This window comes from Lepisma saccharinum, chromosome 14 (assembly GCF_977018435.1).
Source record: "Lepisma saccharinum chromosome 14, izLepSacc3.1, whole genome shotgun sequence".
Taxonomy (NCBI): Eukaryota; Metazoa; Arthropoda; class Insecta; order Zygentoma; family Lepismatidae; genus Lepisma; species Lepisma saccharinum.
The window spans coordinates 41844814-41864006 of record NC_139242.1 but is presented as its reverse complement, the minus strand read 5'-3'; the positions used below and the strand labels follow the sequence as shown (position 1 = coordinate 41864006).

The following is a 19193-nucleotide window of genomic DNA, read 5'->3' as shown; positions in this document are numbered from 1 at the left end:
AATACGTCCTTGACAGTGCGCTAGGATAGTTTAGCGTCAAGCATTGTTATGCAACAAAAGACTCATTGTACTACGATAGCTTTTGCTTAGACAAACACACACACACACATCAAATTAATGTTATATATAAAAAAATATAAAAACTAAATATTTACTGCCATCAAAAAAATTGAGGCAAATAACCCCGCGATTATACAACAACTGTTAAACAACGCATATTTACATTATTTAATTTTTGTACTTGGTAAGTCTTTCGGGGGGGGGGGATCCGGACCCCCTGGAGCCAACCCATAAATACGTCCTTGCTTACAGCCAAATATGGTAATCTGCAAAAAAGATATGAATTACTGGCTACGATGATTAGGTTTGATGAATTCCTTGTGTCCAAATCGCTTTCTACACAAGGTAAGAGGGAAATCTCGAGTGAGAGAGAGAGTCTAAAAATTCTGGCGCCGTCCCTGCAGCACACAGCCCACTTTGTGCTGTTCCACAGGAATAGCTGTCATCTTATAAAAATATTTTGTTAAATGAAAAATATGAATGAATGAGTAGTAATGATTCCCTTGCAAAATTATTTAATAAAACATTTTTACATAATCGTTCCTGATATGTTGAATTGGTCAACATGTCACGTTTTGAGCTCGATCTGAAAGGAATTTTTAAACATACACATGATGCCTTTCTTTCCTTGGAGATCTTGGTAGAAATATATATGATATTTTGTGGTTGTTGTTTTTCTATATAGAACGTTTAATCATCTCATTTGCTCACACTTCCGTGGTTTCGTCAAATAACGAATTTCTGTAACCAAAATATTGATCAGAGCGCAATGTAGTTTGATGTGAGTGAGCAGTCAGCGCACGTTCAGTTTCGTTGCACAAACGGTGGAATTTGCGAATCAGTCGAATTCCAATTCGTCCTGCTTGTCGTCTACTCGGGATGTTGTTTTTGTAATCTTTCAAAGAAAATACATTAATTTGTGGTGGTGTTTGTTATTAATTAGCACGAGACATACGTTCATGTTACACATGATGTCAAGAAAAAGAATGAAATGATGGAACAATAATCCGGACAATTATACCATTTCAAATTTTCGGCGAATTTTCAAGTCGGTGCGAGAAGGTTTTAATTCTGTTGGGTCTATCTAATTGTTAATGCATGCTTGCAATACGTTCAGATAGCAATGGATTTACAAATGTGTTGGGAGTAGGAGCCAGTGACGGAAATTTACGGTGCCAACTGTCTAGGAAAGACATGCCATCAAGAGGGGAAGATATTCTAAAAGGCTTCAAAGTGTATCCTTTTCGACCATGTATTTTGACATTTTATTTGTACAAGAGTGAAGTTGAAGTAAGTGTATTTAAAGAGTCGTAGAATCATACTGAGAACTTTATGCAGAAATATAATAATAATATGTAGTTTGTGTACATTCTCTGTGAAAATAGGCTGTTCAATGGAAGGTGGAATATTTTCGTTCAATTCGCTGAATAAGTAATTACTCCTGGCGTTTTCTGTTCTTTAATCACTGAAATTTAATTATAATTATAGTTATTTAAATGCTGATTAGAAGTAATTTGTGTGTTGGCGGTAATCAAGGCGGGAACATTCTGTTAGCTTTTAAGAAAATGACATCAAAAAAGAAAAAAACAATGCGAAGATTTATTAATTTATTTAGTTGAAGCTTTGTTGTCAGCCTTATATTTATTTGAAAATAAGGAGCAATTGAAGGTGACGGGAGGGTTCTCCGATTTATTTACTAGAGAATATACTAACCAAATAAGTTTTCCAGATGAAGTATCAGATTTTCTGATGTCCCGGTCACTGTTTAAAATTTGCATATTACGTGTGTAAGGTGTAATATATTGCTTTTCATAATGGCGATATTTCTCCGGAAAGAAGTGAGGAAGCCATGTTTTGTGGAATGTAGCCACTAAGTTGCACTGTCTACAGTGTTGCCACACCGTGAGTTTGTCACTTGAAGAGGACGAGGGTTTCGACCACATGAAAGTAAACCATAGTATCACATTCGTGGATGAGGAAACCGATGCCCACACGAATAGTATTGAGTCTGCATGGAGACACGCAAAGGTAACTTTGAACTCGTATGGAACAAGGAAAATTTTCTTTTCAGGTTATCTTGCAAAATATATCTTTCTTAAAAGGTGCCTGCAATATCAGACCGCACAATAGAATTTTTCCGGCTTGCAGGACAGCTGTACGATCCGTTTAAAAAACGTGATGAGCAGAACGACAGTGACAGTGATAGCGACAACCAGGAAGGAGAGGAACATGTTGAGTGTGGATTTTAAGTGTGCCAACACTGTATCCACCGTTGGATTATAAACACTACAGACTTTGAAGGTAAGCTTAGTGTTATTTGAAGTATGTTTGCCTAACCTAACGTTAGGTGAAATTTTCAAGTTACAGACATGATCGGGAAATGGTAATGTCAGATTCATGTTCAGGAGGCCTCATGTAGAAAGTATACAAAATTTCAAACAAATCTGGGAACACTCTCGTCATCTTCAATTAAGCCGAAAATAATCGGAGGTTAAGTCATTTTTGTACAATTGGACTTGAGCTGTCGTAGTAGGCCTATTATCTAATTGGCCTCACTATTGTAGGACTTGAGCTGTCGTAGTGTTATCTGATTGGCCTCACTATTGTATGTGAGAAAAGGACTGGCAATGGTATACAAGTGTATCCTTTTTGTTGTTGTTGTCTGGTTTAGTAGATGCTGATTTTATCGTCATACATGTGCCGGCTCTATATGATGCAAATTCGCTACATGCTATGAAGGCATAGCCTAATGGATACTTCGGTAAAACTTCGGTATAGTCCCAACACCTCTCACTCGTTTATTTATTCATTTTTAACATTCGTACTTACCTATTCTGCATTGCAAAAGATTCTTCAAGGTGTTACTTTGCTTTTTTCACAAAAATAATTTCAATTTGTGACATGAGGAGTAATTATTATTCTTCCTTTTTTGCACTTCCGTAAGACAATATGGCAAGACATCTTGACTAGCGTGGTAGATCATCAGTGGGTATGCAGTGTTTCCAACCTTGTCAACTGAAAAATCCTCACGAACCATTCACGGATAGCCCCAATTCATGAATAACCCCACAAACCAAAAAATACCCATGAACCATGCATGCGTAGCCCCACAAACCGTTCATGGATAGCCCCACGAACCATTCACGGATAGCCCCACGAACCATGCACAGATAGCCCCACGAACCATGCACGGCAAGGTTAGGTTAGGCAAACATAGTTAAAATTGTCATCTTCTTACAAAAAAATGGCATGGTTGGAAACACAGACAGGGAGTTACGTCATCAAACGTTCGCAACATTTGGTTCACGTAGTGCAAGCAAATTAAAGCAACAGCAATTGTGCGTCGAAGAGATATTTCTGTTGAAAAATGCATGATTTCCCGGTGAAATAGATTCCACAATGAAAGAAAATACCTCCACGAACTTCTAAATGCTACAGAAACTCATTTCCGTAAGTAGTAGCTTGTGTAAAAATGAAGAAATCCGTTGAGACCATACCGATACTTCCTTGTAGAATGACTTTTCTGACCCATGATTTTTGCATACAGCAACTACTTGTCAAATATTGCAGATATACTGCACACTTTCTTCTGCTTTATGTGCAAACATTTATTAATAGGAAGAAATATCTTAGGCCCAAGTTCTGATTTCATCATGGTACACAGACATTTTTTTCATGGTTCGATTTCTGTTTGTCTGTTTACACATACTTTGGAGTTTTAGTTGTTACTTACTGCATCTTTGCTTGCGAATGGTTTTTCACTTCTGTACACTCCTATATGATTCTTCTCTTGTAACCAGCCATTCGTTTACTGCCGTCTTGGTCACAGACTACTGCTTCCGATAGGTTATGTGTGTGGTCGGAAGGGGTTTTGTAGTTAGGTTAGGCGAGTCAGGCTTAGGGCTTTTCATATTCAAATAATGTATCTAAATGCTTTTGTGGTGATGTTAGGTGGGCCAGGTTTAGGGCTTTTAGCATTACAATAATTTCGCTAAATGTTTTCACATCTCATCATGTTGGTGCTGGTTTCAAGCACAACACCCCTTGAAGCCCATGCTCGCAGCAGTCTTATCAAATGTCTTGTTGATGCCAAGCGAGGATATTTGCATAAGGTATTCTTTTACATATTTTTTTCCCCGATGAATAGGACTTTTCAGAATTGCAAACAATACTAATTACTTTCAGAGAGCTACAATTGATGTTCATAATTATTCCACAATTCTACTTTTTCTTACTTTTTTGAATGAAAAATGCCTTGTTAATGAGAAACACTGATGTTTGCATAAGGTACTTTTTATGTCTTGTTTCCACCAATAAATTGCACATTTTGGAACCCCAAAGAGTGGTAATTACTTTAACCAAGGTCCAAATTTACTGTAACAATCATTTCTACAATTTTGCAATACTTCGTCTTTCTCATATGAAACTTTGAAAAAATAAATCATTAAAAATTGAGAACCAATACACACACACGAATGCAACTTTTTTAATCAGAAAATGAAATAAATATATGTATGAGAATGATAACTTCTACAACCTACTTTGCAGAATGAAAATTAGAGATTTACTGCATCCCATGTCCTAAAAACAATGTAAGCTCATTCTAATGAGACAAATATTAATTCACACTCATTTTAAAACTTTGAAATGTTTTCATAATCCCCAACTTTTAAAGCAGAAAAGGAATTTTAAAAAGTGTCATAATCTTTGGAATTTTTTAAAAATCTCTGTATCAATGGTCCTCTAATTGGCGGAACAAAAATAAATGCTGTATGGTCTTGCGACAAATGTGTCATCAGTTAATGTTGAATAATAAAGCATGTACATTAAAAAATAATAATAATCTGTTGCTATCAGAGAAAGAACAGCGATTTTGGCCCTACAGGGGTAAATGTACCATCCTGTTGGTGTCATCTCTTCGTAGCTTATGGAGGTGGGAATGCCAGTTCTTGAAGCATGCTAGCAAAGAGAGTGTCGCACCACCCTGATGCACTTTATATTTGCTTTTCCTCACCCTCTTCTTGGCACATGCAACTTGTGATCTTTGGTAGATGGACCTCCTCCCCCACTCCTAGTTTAGTAAAGTGACACAATCTGTGAAGTGTGAACTTGCATGCCTTTCAAGCAGTTGTGTCTGTGAAAAGACCGGATTGCTGTGTTAGATAGATGTGGACTGCTTGCTACAAATGCAATTGTAACATGGTTCGATTTCGATTTGCACATACTGCGGAGTTTTAGCGATTACATAAGATTTTGTTCAATATATGCTTTCGTAGTTAGGTTAGGCAGGCCAGATTTGGTACTCTTAGCATTAAAATAAAGTCCCTAAATGCATTCTAACATTCTAATTTACTTCTACGTTAATTCCCATTAGTCTAAGATACTTACAGTCACTTGTCAACAGAAAATACATTGTCCATGGGAAGCGCATGTGCATGCGTAAGATAATTTTTAAGATGTTTCTTTCAACATAAATTACTTTTTTTTTTTCCAAAATCGAAACAGTGCTCATTACTTAAACACTTACAGTGCTAATCACTTATATATACGGAGTTCCCGAACTTCTCTAGTGTGCGCATCACATATATATACGGAGTTGAATTGAATATTTATTTAAACGGTCATTTGCCATACATTTACGGAGTTAGCAATCCTGAGTAATGTTTGGACATCATACTTCCTAATACTGCCACTAGAAGGTGGGCAAATGCTCGTAACGGTTCTGTTCGCATCGTTGTTGGATAGTGATATGATTGCTTCCCTTTTCTACAGTGATGGTAATTAGGGGGCCAGTTGCCCCCCAATTTTTGCCACTTTTGCCCCCGCACTTTGCTAAATCTTATCTACAAAGGGAAATATACTGTCTTGGCCCCCCTTAGTTGTGGCACCTTGTCCCCCAGTATTGGGACCCACTGCTTTTCTATGTCAGGCTATATCTTATCAACTTTTTATTTTTAGTACATTTCATATCATTTATGATGAAACGTCCAAGGTAGCCATGTGGTTATAATGTAACATATCATATATCAAAATAAAGAGGAAGAACCAAACTTTTCAACAGTGTGTGATACATATATTTTACATTTTTAGTTTTTTGAGATATGATTTTTTAAAATGTAGTGAAAATGGTCAGCATTCTTGCGACGGAAAGCGACTTAGAGGTCAACACTGTAAGTGTTAAGGAAAGTTCAAATTTTGTGTGACAATGATTGCCAAAATTCTACGATTCTTCCTGCTAGGAGAATTTGAAAAAAATCGTAAAACAATTTAAACTGTTACCAGGAATTGTATTTCAAAAACACTGAGTTCACTGCAAACAATTATTTTTATGCTTTTGTCATTATTATATGTATGAGTAAATTGTATCAGAAGTAATCCTGGTTGAAAAGTAATGACACATTCATATTTTATGTTTTTAATAACATTGCATATTTTTTCTTCGAAAAATTTTCTTTTTTAAAAAGCACATGTTAAAAATTCTAACATTTAATATTCTGTTTTGTAATTCGAGTATGTTGGACCCTGCCATGCATATAAAGTAACAAAAAAGACAGAACTGAAATATCATTTTTGGTTTTGTAGAAATGGTATGTTAATGTCAGTCATGAGGTGCTGGCCACTTAGTTGGCCATCAGGCATCTAAAGGTTAAAGTAAGTTAATTAGCTTTTAAGATGCACTGTAGCATTGTGCCAAAAAGAATAATTTATTTTAATTTCTTCATGTAGTATGCAAGATTGAAGCACAATAATCTAGTTTCCAAGTTAGTTTTTTTTTTTTTAAAAAAAATCAGTTTGTGATGTTACAATCATGAAATTTGTGAAACACTGTGAACTTGTTATGGTGTTTGTAGTGTTCAAGAGATAAAAATAAATTTTACTTATATTTATAATGATTAGAATTCCATGTTTTGTTAAATTTCCTTAACATTGCATAGAAATTGGATGAACCTTCGTGATGCTGATACAGGGAAGATTTTGTGGCAAGGACATGATGATCTGTAAGTATATGTGTGAGTGAAATAGAATTATAGTGTTGAAAACAGCACTAAAATTGCTTGTAGAAAATAAGTGCAAAGCTGGTAATGGTGATAGTGAATTAGGAATGTAACTCTTAACCAGTTATGCATCTGCATGTAGACAATATAGGATACAAAGTACATGGCATTTAAGGCTTGACAAGTTTTGTAAAAGTAAAATAGAATTATCTTGTGTTTCTCTTGGTTGAAGAATATCACAGTAACATTATTCTATTAAATAGTAAACACACTATATAAATATTCTTCTTATTAATGAAAGTAGGCCACCTTTATACCACATGTTTTTTCCTCTACATCGTATTCTATCCGGGCAGTTTTTGCTTGTGACAAATTTTGATTTCATATCAACTTAATACAAATCGACATTTCTTCTTCATAACAGCATTTCACATTATTTATTATTATTTTTTAAAATTTCATTTCTGTATTTTCATTGTCTACGTACACTGTGTAAATTATGTGTAGATTACATTTAGTCACATACATACAGGGTTCCCACATGCATCATATCACTCATCCTCATCAGCACGATTACCGAAAAGAGGAAGAAAAGTAAAATTAAAAAAAAAATCAAATTTTCAATAGTGGTAAAACAAGCTTCTGCAGCAATCCATTTTTTAAATTAATACTCTTCAGAGCCACAGTGGTCTAGTTGGTAGTGCATCTGACTGCCACACGGGAGAACCAGGTTCGATTCCCAGGCAAATTCCAACCTTGTCCCCGCATGAAGCAGCTCTGGGGCTCACCCAGCCTCAAATCAATAGTTACCTGGGGGTATAGATGGCTGAAGCCTCCAAAATTATCGAGATCGAGAATGTGTGGAAAAATAACATTTTTGCCCATACGATAAACTAGTGATACAAAATGTACTGACACCAATATAAAATTACGAATGTTTCTTGATCAACATGAATATTTCATGCACCTATTTAATACATATAACTAAGTCATTGCAATTAGTTTTGCCAACTGCATATTTAAACATATAATGTACAAAAAACCACGACATACGAATCACATGCTTTTTTCCATAAAATAAGAAAAAATGGCAGAATACTGCACTAAATTACATGCTATTTATAAATGTATGTATTTGATAAATTATACATTGATATTCCTATATTGGCCAAGAACTCCTAGAGTACTGTTTAACCTGCCCCATATTAAAGAAGGTGAGGATGGTAAGGCTGTGATGGGTAAAATGTTAAGGCTATTGTAAAATAGTAATGTAATGTGTATTTAGTACTCTGCAAAAATATTAAGGATTCTAGAAATCTCAGGGAAAATATATTTAGAGTTCATGAGGGAACCCTGTCATAGTTGACAGCATGTCACTGCTCTTAGCCAAAGGACTATCAAAACATTGTTATGGGATTAATGACATGAGCTACTGTAAAAGACCTAAGAGAAATTGGCAGACCCTGTACAACAGTTTTAGAAGATAGTGGTACAATTTCATCCATGACACTAAGTTCACCAACTACTTTTAATAATAATAATAATTCCTTTATTCAGCAGGCGAGGTTCAGCCGTAGGCTGCTCTATTAACATTCACTAACTGAGCTTACCTCGACACCAACTTGAATTCCAGGAATTAACCAGGTTGTTCCGTGGCATTGTAAATTCTACATGATAAAAAGATTTTACATGTCAAGATTATTTGGGAAACAGAGAATATTGTTAAAAAGATTAGTTGGTTGTTTATTTTCAATGTCACATGCAGAGCATGCAGTAAGCCATCTGATGATACCGAAGTCAATATTTTTCATCTTGCATGCTATAAACTGGCCAAAATTCAAATGGTCTTGGTGCTTCTTCACATTGTTCATTATTCACCTATTGTTAGTGCTACAGACCGACCTTGTTACAGTCAAAAAGTGTTTTAAATTTATTAAATATTATTCTGTAAACCTCTCTACCTAATTGTTGTGTACAAATCAATACAAATTACAATGTATTGAACTCTAGTGAAATTCATTAGTACATTTTGTATATCTGTAAATTATTCACATGCTTTGTAAGATCTACAAGAACTATTTGTAAATCTTTAGTGTAGAATGTTAATATCAATTCTATTATTCAAAGAAAGTTATTTTAAGCCTTGAACTTTTGGATTTTTTTTTCCAAAACCTGGAATTCTCACTGAATTTTAGCGAGGTCTCTGAGTAGCCACTTTGCTTCTATTGACTTATATATTCAATTCAATTATTCTTTATTGAAGGATGAGGTTCAGCTTGCGGCTGTGCTGAGCTGAAAATCAAGCAGAAGAAATGTTTGAGATCAAATTCTGATAATCAAAAATAAAAGTTGCCTTTACATGTCAATCGTTCATGTGCAAAACAGATGTTGGAAAGCTCTTCCATATCTCAGTCTGATGCATTTATCATTTATGCAGAACCACCATGAAATTAAATCAGACAACCAATGTGTCACAAAATTGTCAAGAGAAATGTTTGTAAATGTGTGTGAGAATGAAGTGCCACACTTTTTTTTGTTTTATAGATCTGTTCCTGAGGTAGAACATGAAGCCCGGGTACCAAAGAAAATTTTGAAGTGCCGTGCAGTGTCCAGAGAAATCAATTTTTCGTCCGTAGAACCGATGGAAAAATTCCGTTTGGAGCAAAAAATATTGTTTAAGGTTTGTTGTGTTGTTTTAAAAATTCCACTTGATAACAAAGTCCATTGTTTATAAAGAAATTGAAATTTATACTGTTTATGTGTTAGTTTCATGATAGTTATGTATGACCTCTGTAATCCAGGATTCCTGTTGCAGTTGAATCCCAGACAAGATATGTGTTTGTCCTCATATGCATCATCGATTTTCAGTTCAAACTTATGTTTCTATGTTTACATGTGGTTAATAAATTTTTATGAAATAAATGCAGAAAGTTTATTTGGATTCTTAGGATCTTGTGAGCTTAATTTTCAAGCAAACCTTTGCTAATTCTTAATTTCAAAGTTTTTCTTTGATTACTGAAGAAGTGTAAATCAAGACACAGAACAAGCTTTATCTCATGTGGTTTTCTGGATGTAATTATGGATTTTACACATGCAAACAAGTAGTGTAAATAAGACAACTTCTGGCCAACCTTCTGTCTAATTCTAAGGATTTAACTAAATAACATCAATTCTTGCCTCCATTTTGACTCTTTCCAACCATGTTTGAGACAAAAATAAAGTGGAGGCATTCTGCAACGTGTTTACTTGTCCCATGCATATTTGTATATTTTTTCTTTCTCAATATAAGCTTGGAGTATCCTGGTCGTGCAATATGGAAAGTTCAATTTAAGAGTTAATTATTTCTTTGGGCTTTATAATAATTCAATAGTTTGTTATGAGTTACGCAGTTTTTTTATTTTGCATATTATCTTTTCCAGGGACGTTGTCTGGAGGAATGGTTCTTTGAATTTGGTTTTGTCATACCAAACTCAACAAACACGTGGCAGTCACTGATCGAAGCGGCACCAGAGTCTCAGATGATGCCAGCAAATGTGTTAAAGTAAGAACATGTTAATACATATTTCCATATGCACCTTAAACATGTTCTTTTCCTTCTCAATATTTGGTAGTAATCACTAGGTTCAGATTTTTGCCTCTGCCTATTTTATTCCTTTGTAGTAAAATGTAGCCTTTAATGTTTTAAGTTCGTTTTATGGCGTTTCTAGTCTAAAAACACATTTTTATAGAGCCTACAAATGGCTATTTTAAGGGTTAGAACCTATTTTGCTTAATCTTGCCTTGAAATGCCTATTCTGCAATATTTGCTTATTTCAACTTTTTCATAATTGGGAAAAGAGAGACGTGGTAGTATATAAATACAGAGAAACTAGTACTCACTTTATCCGCGAAACTGTTTATTCTTCTTCGTTCTATTAATTTCTGTAGCCACTCCCACCATCTTGCTGTACTGTTGCATAGCGTGCATCTTTTGTTTGTAGTTCTCCGGCTGCCGCTAGGTGCGCTGTTGTTAACTGGGCGTCTGTGTCCATGTCGTCTGCTATTTCCGGGCGATAACTGTTGTAGTAGGGGAATCCAAGTGTGGTGCGCCTGTCCGCTGTCTATGTTTAGCTCATGCGGGAAGTGCATTATGGGATGCGTTTCCTTGATTTTGGTGTCTACGAGTGTGTTTGACTTGTACCTTTTAAATTTTATGGCTATTGTACTTAACGTGTTTAGCAAGACCAGTAGGGAGTTGGGCTTCTTTCGCATCTATTAGATGCTGTTGGGTTCTTTCATTGACAGATCTGATGGACCTGCCGATGTAAAGTGCCTTGCACTCTGCATCATATACACCTGGGTTATCAAGGGGAGGGGGGAGGAAGTACAGTTTGTGTTTATTTAGTTTATCAGCTATTTTGGAATTTGGTTTCTGCGCTACTTTGATGCCATATGGGAGAATGGCTTTGGATATGTGGTTGGATGTGGTGGGATGGTAGGGAAGGCAAAATATTTATATTGGCCGCTGGAAGTTGATTGTAGCTGGTTAGCTCCATCGCAAGGCCCTCGGCTTGATTGTAGGATTTATCCTCAAACTGAAAGTAGTTGTGTTTAGACAAACTTCCAACAGCCTGGTTTTCTCTTGTACCTCTAGAGCAGGGATTCTGTTTGTTGTCAGCCATCTTTCAAAGAAATAGACTGGAAGTCACGCTACCACCTGCAAGGTGGGAGCATGCAAAGGATAAGATCAAATACAGGCTGCAGATCTTGGAAAACAAAAAAAAACGAGTTCTCTCCGCAACAAACTCCACCACCTGGGAGGAACATGGCTGAGTGAGACTACGATCAACCCAGATAGCAGACAAGGTAAAAACATCGTAAATCTGTTGAATCTCTTGATCCCAAGCAAATTCAAAGAACTCCTTGCTTACGGTGATAAGTTTAACTTACAAAACAGTAAGCCCCCACCCTCAACCTCATATGTGCACCGGAAAAAACAGCTTGTTTTGCCCTCAAACCCCAAGATTCAGAAAACATCCGAACATCAGCAGCAGGAATTTTTCAAAAAGTGATATTCAGCAGTGAAACCAGGAAACCCAACCTAGGGCACCAAGATATCACTTCTGTCCTCTCTAATTTTGGCAAATGGCTCATCATGAATGACTGCTGTTGCCTAAAATCCGACAAAACAAACCAGTTTGTAATTATGCATAAGGGCGATTATGCAAAGAAAGTAAAAGACAAACTAAACAGTGACTCTTACAGTGTCATCACAAAGAACCCCACAGACAGGTACAATAGAATTGTGGAAAATGCAGTGAAATCTAGTGTCATACTCAGTGAAGGAGACCACAAATTCCTTCTCAACCCCCACCCTTCAACTGCCATTGCCTATGGCATTCCCAGGACTCATAAACCTGGAATCCCTGTGCACCTTATAATAACTTGCTTCAATCACCCCACAGTCCACCTAACAAACTGGCTAAAAAACAAAAAAATCTCAGTTCAACAACAAACTAACATATGTGTTCCACAATAGTGCAAGCTGACAGTGCAAAATTAGCCAGCATTGAAAAGTAGATATGTACAATTCAATCCCCATAGACCTAGCTCTGCGTTCAGTTGAAAGATGGCTGACAACAAACAGAATCCCTGCTCTACAGGTACAAGAGAAAACTAGGCTGTTGGAAGTTTGTCTAAACACAACTACTTTCAGTTTGAGGATAAATCCTACAATAAAGCCGAGGGCCTTGCGATGGGCAATCCACTATAAGCTCCTTTAGCCAACATAGTCATGGACCTGGTTGCACACTCCAGAACTACATACAATACATCCAAAATGGAAGGTATGTGGACAACACAATAGTCGTAAACAAAAAGGCAGAAGAACTCAACCTTCTAGTAAACAAGCTAAATAGCATCCACCCCAGGCTCAACTTCACCGTAGAACAAGAGAAACATGGTAAGACCAACTTCCTGGACATCACCATCAGCCGTGCCCTTAACAAATTCACAATCACTGTCTACAGAAAACTGGATGCAGGCAACCAGTACATACACACTCTCTCTAGCCAATTCCCCCAAACAAAAAGCTAATGTGTGGCTGAACTTTTATCGAAGAGCCTTCTCCTACTGTTGCAGAGAAGAGGATCTACGAGAGGAGATAGACACCATCACTGAAATAGCCCTGAAACATGTCTACACAGAAGCACAACTTTCCACTTGGTGCAGTAAAGCGGAAATATAGGTCAGACACCCTAACCAGCTACAATCAACTTCCAACGGCCAATATAAATATTTTGCCTTCCCTACCATCCCACCACATCCAACCACATATCCAAAGCCATTCTCCCATATGGCATCAAAGTAGCGCAGAAACCAAATTCCAAAATAGCTGATAAACTAAATAAACACAAACTGTACTTCCTCCCCCCTCCCCTTGATAACCCAGGTGTATATGATGCAGAGTGCAAGGCACTTTACATCGGCAGGTCCATCAGATCTGTCAATGAAAGAACCCAACAGCATCTAATAGATGCGAAAGAAGCCCAACCCCCTACTGGTCTTGCTAAACACGTTAAGTACAATAGCCATAAAATTTAAAAGGTACAAGTCAAACACACTCGTAGACACCAAAATCAAGGAAACGCATCCCATAATGCACTTCCCGCATGAGCTAAACATAGACAGCAGACAGGCGCACCACACTTGGATTCCCCTACTACAACAGTTATCACCCGGAAATAGCAGACGACATGGACACAGACGCCCAGTTAACAACAGCGCACCTAGCGGCAGCCGGAGAACTACAAGGTCCATTCAATAAATAACCGGAAAAGTTGTATAAAAAATCGAAAATACGACCATGTTTGGTGTTTCTTTGTTTTTTTTTGTGGTGGCATCCTAGTACTATTAACAGATGGTCCTGGCACGCCTGCCTCGCGAACGGGGTGCTGGGAATCAGTGAAACAAGATGACAGCACCCTTGCAGGATTGCACCAACTTGGAGCAGCGAATTGTCATTAGATTTCTGTTAGCTAAAGGGTTGAAACCAATCGAAATTCACCGTAGGATGGCAGTGCAATATGGTGAAAGCTGTTTGAGTCAAACACAAGTGTACAAGTGAGCAGAGAAGTTCAAACAGGGTGTAACAAGTATTCAATATTCGCCACGTCGAGGATGCTCTGTCTCTGCAGTCACGGAGAACAACATTGCGAGAGTTTAAAGTTGATATTACAAGTATTACGGTGAGTGAGATTGCATCAAAGATGAACGTTAGTGTCGTATCAGCCCACCATATTGTTCATGACCTACTGATGTTCAAGAAATTGTGTACGAGGTGGGTTCCAAAACATATGACACCAGATATGAAAGATGGCACATGGATGTGTGCTGGGAGCTTTTGCGACAGTACAAGGCTGAAGGGGAGGCATTTCTTCACCGTATTGTCGCAGGAGATGAAAGTTGGGTACATTTTTAAGCGGGCTACAATGGAGTGGCGACATTCTTCATCTCCAAGACCCAAGAAGGTGCAAGCTGAAAGAAGTGCTGGTAAGGTTTGAACATTAAATGCCAAGAGGTCAAAATGTAAACAGTATGACATACGCTAACCTTATGCGTGAAAATTTCAAACCAGCAATTTTGAAGAAGCGACGTGGTCTGGTGTCCAGTGGCATCCTGTTACTGCATGACTACGCGAGACCACACATTGCTAGAGTCACATTAGCTACCATTAATGACCTAAAGTTCATCTGCTTATCCCACCCCCCATATTCCCCGGATCTGGCACATTCAGCTTATCACATTTTTGGCCCACTTAAAGACGCTCTTAGTGGCTCAAGGTTTGAGGATGATGAAGACGTCCAGGCAGCAGTGCATGACTGGTTACGCACACGCCCAAAATAATTCTTTTCACGTGGAATTGGGAGGCTTGTGGAGCGCTGGCGCAGGTGCATTGAACTTGAGGGGGACTACATTGAATAATAATCATGTATTGTATTCCATTCTAATAATAGATTCTGTACAAAAAAATATTTCCGGTTATTTATTGAATGAACCTTGTACAAACAAAAGACGCACGCCAAGCAACAGTACAGCAAGTTCCTACGAGGATGGTGGCAGTGGCCACTGAAATTACTAGAAGAAAAAAAAACAGTTTCACGGATAAAGTGAGTACTAGTTTCTTCGTATTTTCAATTTTTTTTATCCGCCTTTGGCTTACACTACATTGAAGAATGTAAGCCTTTATTGATGTTGTAGTGACTGAAATCAGGTTCTCACCAGATTTCAGGGTCGCAAGCAATGTCAGATCATAGGAAATTCCAAATGTATGTTAATCAGGGTAAGCATACTGGACAACCTGTTGGGTGACTTGTACTAGGATAAAGCGATGTCAACCCACCCCTTCTTTCTTTCCACCTGAAAGCTTGTAGGAGTCAATCAATACTAATTTGCTTTGTGTTTAAAAATGCCAAAGCACAAGGCAGCTAGAAGTGTATTAAGTAAAGTTAAGTTCCCCTTGCATATACCACTCTACCATTAAGGCGCATTTAGGAGATGTGGGGGGGGGGGGGGGTAAGGTTCCACACAGTCTCTGTCTTGGCCATGTTTGGGGGGTGATGTGATCAGCACCACACTCCAGTCATCTTTACCCCCAGGTATCCATTGATTTGGTGTGCGCACTGGGGAGCAGGAGTGGCAATTGCCCCCTAATCTTGCATGTCTGCAGAATTTTTTCCAGGGAGTAAACTAGGCATATTACCCTGTAACAGTGTTGCCCCCTCAAAAAAACACCACTTGAGTTTGAAATTATCACATTCCTGCATCTCCATTATAATAATTGATGTAAATTACTGTCACTGAAATCAACTTATATGTCTGAAATAATATATACTTTTAGGTTAACAATCATTTACCGGGAAAGGGGGGGGGGGGGGTTGGCCATCCTTGCACATCCTTCCGGACATCTATGCTGCTATATAACTTTACAGAACATGAAGTATTTTCAAGCTGATGTAAGTTCCAAGCAAGTACGGGGAAGGGGTGCATTATTCCCTTTGTAATTGAACTATCCCGCTTCGTTCTCAGCAAGTTTCTTGTTACTAACAATGAAATATATAATATATTGCCCACGCTATGAAGTCAGAGGTTCTACCTAGTAAGGCTTGGACGTGACATTGTGTTTGTGCCATTTCATCGTACTTACCCGTAGAGGCACAAAAGGGATGAAAAATAATGAAAATAGAAATAGATTTTGGGGTGGGACCATGTAAAAATAGTAATGTAATAATGGTGATAAAATAATAATAATAATGTCCCAGTACAATTGAGTAGCATTTGGCATAATTTCACAGATCATTTTTCATGGTTGAATGGAGATCCACATGCTCCACTATGTGTTCCCTCATGCCCAATATATGGGCAGGAAACATGTTTTTGAGCAGGCTCTTGGTGGATCATAGCAATAGTTTATTAAGGAAGTCTCACGAGATATCAATAGGCCTGGCAACACTGCCTTGGGCCATACTAGAGGCTCCTCCCCCACACCCACGAACGCAATGTGGTTCTGCACATGCTCTTTACGCTGTTGTTCCACTATACGACAAGTTCTGATGTAGATGGTCACAGTGTTCGCCAAAATTAGTCTAATCCATTACTTGGATTCGTAAGTACATTTCATGTGAATATTAATATCTTATCACATCTAATGTTCCGTAACATATAGCTTATTTATAGAGAAATCATGAAACCAACCAAATTGGGGTCATGTTGTTGAGGCAATCCCCCCCTCCCCCTTTCAAATGAAATACAGTGTTTCTTTCAGTACCTTTCGTCACTGTTTCAGACATTTACAAATCTATATGCAGTGGACTCTTTTTAATTCAAATTATTCAGTACTATGAATAATTTGTTTATTCCCCTTGAAATCATCTTTAATGATACATGTTTTTGTTAACTCAAATTTTGAATAATTTGATTTTTTTTCCATGTCCCCTTGGAGTTCAGATTAAGAAGAGTCCACTGTGTGTATCGTTAAATAATATTGCAAAATGATGCCTGGAGAAATATGTACATTTGTTGAGACTTGTAATTAATCCTTGGATGGTTCAAAAGTTTATAAAATTGCTGTGAACGGTTATCTGTTGAAACATTGAGCAGATGTATGTACATTGCAACTTGATCATGTCAATTAACCAGTCTGCCACACAATTTCTGCATACTACGGACAACATTTTGTGTATGTCACCTGGACTTAGAGAGTACATTATTAATTAAATTGATACTTTCTTTTATACTATCACAGCTTACTCAAATTGTATTAGAAGAAAGCAGTTGTATTCAAATTTTTCATCTGAACAATATTGATTTACATTTTTGCCTTAGGATGAGTGTGTTTTATGTGCCCTAACAATTTCCTGTTTTTCTCTTTCAGTGGAAATGTTGTGATAGAGACAAAATTCTTTGATGACGATATGCTTGTTTCTACATCCCAAGTTCGATTGTACTATGTTTGATGGTGAAACATCTCAGGGAAAAGAGTTGAGAAGTGGTGTATGTGTCATGGAATTTGCAAACACCAAGTAAGCTTCATATGGCACAAATACGTTCGGTGTAGAAACACAGCTTGTACACACATTCTTTCTCTCACGCATATACAGAGTCATTCCAGGTGGACTTGAGAATTGGACTGAACTTTGCTTTTTTAGACAATTGCATAAGCACCAGGTAAAGTGTGTTGAAGTGAAACTGTTAACAGAAAAGGGGCAACGAAAGCAGCTAAGTTATAGGTTTGAACACTACAGTGAAAGTAAACACTAATTTTCGTTTAGAATTGTAGTGTTGCAGCAGGCATCAGCAAGAGAAATCTTTAGTTCACTTGCCACATCGAAATTTATTTTCTCACTTAACCGAAAATGGATGGTGTGACATGGATCAATTTTCTTTGGAAAGTGGATGGGTTGCCATCAGAGTTGGAAGGGATCTATTTTGTATATATGTTTTTTGTTATGTGTCACATCTTGATATATTGCTATACTGTCTTACATTCAATATGAATTTGTGTACCTTACATAGAGAAACAATTTTGTTGTAGCGAAAGTAGATTCTAGATTCTAACCTTGTATACAATACTGATTAGTAAATAATGTGATGTAATTTGTGAATGTGTCTCATTTCCTGATCCTAACCTGTATTATACAGGGTGTCATTTTAGTGGTGCCCACGGATCATAGAAAGTATAGAGGATATCAAAACAAACAACTTTTCTCAGTAACTTTTTTTTCTCGTTGGTGGGTCATTTCGGTTTTATAGTCTTTCATAAAAGCCCATTTTGTTACCCGAATGCTGGCAACCCAACCCAACGTTTTATTGCATGTGAGACGTTATTTCCTGTTATAGCTACAAAAAAAGGTAAAGGTAAAGTGTTCCCCTGTGCTTAGCACCACGCCATGAAGGCATATAGGGGGTGTGGGGGTAACGCCCCATACTTTCTTGATCCGGTCATGAGTGGGGGTGATGTGATCAGCACCACGCCCGTGACCGCCTTTACCCCCCAGGGTTTCCCCCAGGTACCCATGTTATTCGATGCTGGGTGGGCACTGGGGCCGCTTCCAACATTAGAAAAGTTCCCGGATTTGAACCGGCCGGGGATCAAACCCGGGACCTTTAGCATGGTAGTCAGACACGTTACCGACTGAGCCACCGTGGCCATAGCTACAACCAGCCACATTATGTACTGTAAAACAAAGCGAGTAAACCACTCAATTTTGAATGTTTTATTTTCAACCATTTTTTGTGTCGTTGGTTCACATTCCAAGTGCTGGTCTTCTGGCTGGTAGGCCATGTTACCCTAGATGTTTGGTCTACTGGATGCATTCCTATCTTCGTTTTACAGCTGATAATGTGGGTGGTAGTCTTGTCGTTTTTCACAAAATTTGTGTGTTCCTTGCAACACTACCATGCTGCAAAATATGACGTCACCAGTGGCGTATGCTGAGACCAAGATCAGGGCTATCTCCAAATATAGTAGTGTTTGAATTTTAAATGAAAATGTGTCCGGCAAAAAAGAGGGGGGGGGCTCTTCCTCATTCATTTTGGATTTTTTTGTTTACATCGATATCTTGCCATTAAAAACAACAATAGTAGGCAATGGACATAAAC

The 19193-nt window shown here is 37.7% G+C and overlaps 1 protein-coding gene across 1 annotated transcript; it reads left to right on the top strand.

The window, feature by feature from the left end:
• Nucleotides 1–894: 894 nt before the first annotated feature.
• Nucleotides 895–18192, top strand: PrBP (Prenyl-binding protein). The gene is made up of 5 exons (XM_083134907.1): nucleotides 895–1295; nucleotides 6996–7058; nucleotides 9600–9735; nucleotides 10475–10596; nucleotides 17467–18192. Exons 1-5 carry the CDS (start codon nucleotides 1159–1161, stop codon nucleotides 17546–17548), a joined length of 540 nt encoding a protein of 179 aa, XP_082991033.1. The 5' UTR covers nucleotides 895–1158; the 3' UTR covers nucleotides 17549–18192.
• Nucleotides 18193–19193: the final 1001 nt, after the last annotated feature.

What these genes read in the sequence shown, in the direction of transcription:
- PrBP (XM_083134907.1), top strand. Translation starts at nt 1,159, where the DNA reads ATGCTTGCAATACGTTCAGATAGCAATGGATTTACAAATGTGTTGGGA. An exon ending in ATTCTAAAAGGCTTCAAAGT is followed by an intron (nt 1,296 to 6,995) that starts GTATCCTTTTCG and finishes AACATTGCATAG; the next exon opens with AAATTGGATGAACCTTCGTG. An exon ending in ATGCCAGCAAATGTGTTAAA is followed by an intron (nt 10,597 to 17,466) that starts GTAAGAACATGT and finishes TTTCTCTTTCAG; the next exon opens with TGGAAATGTTGTGATAGAGA.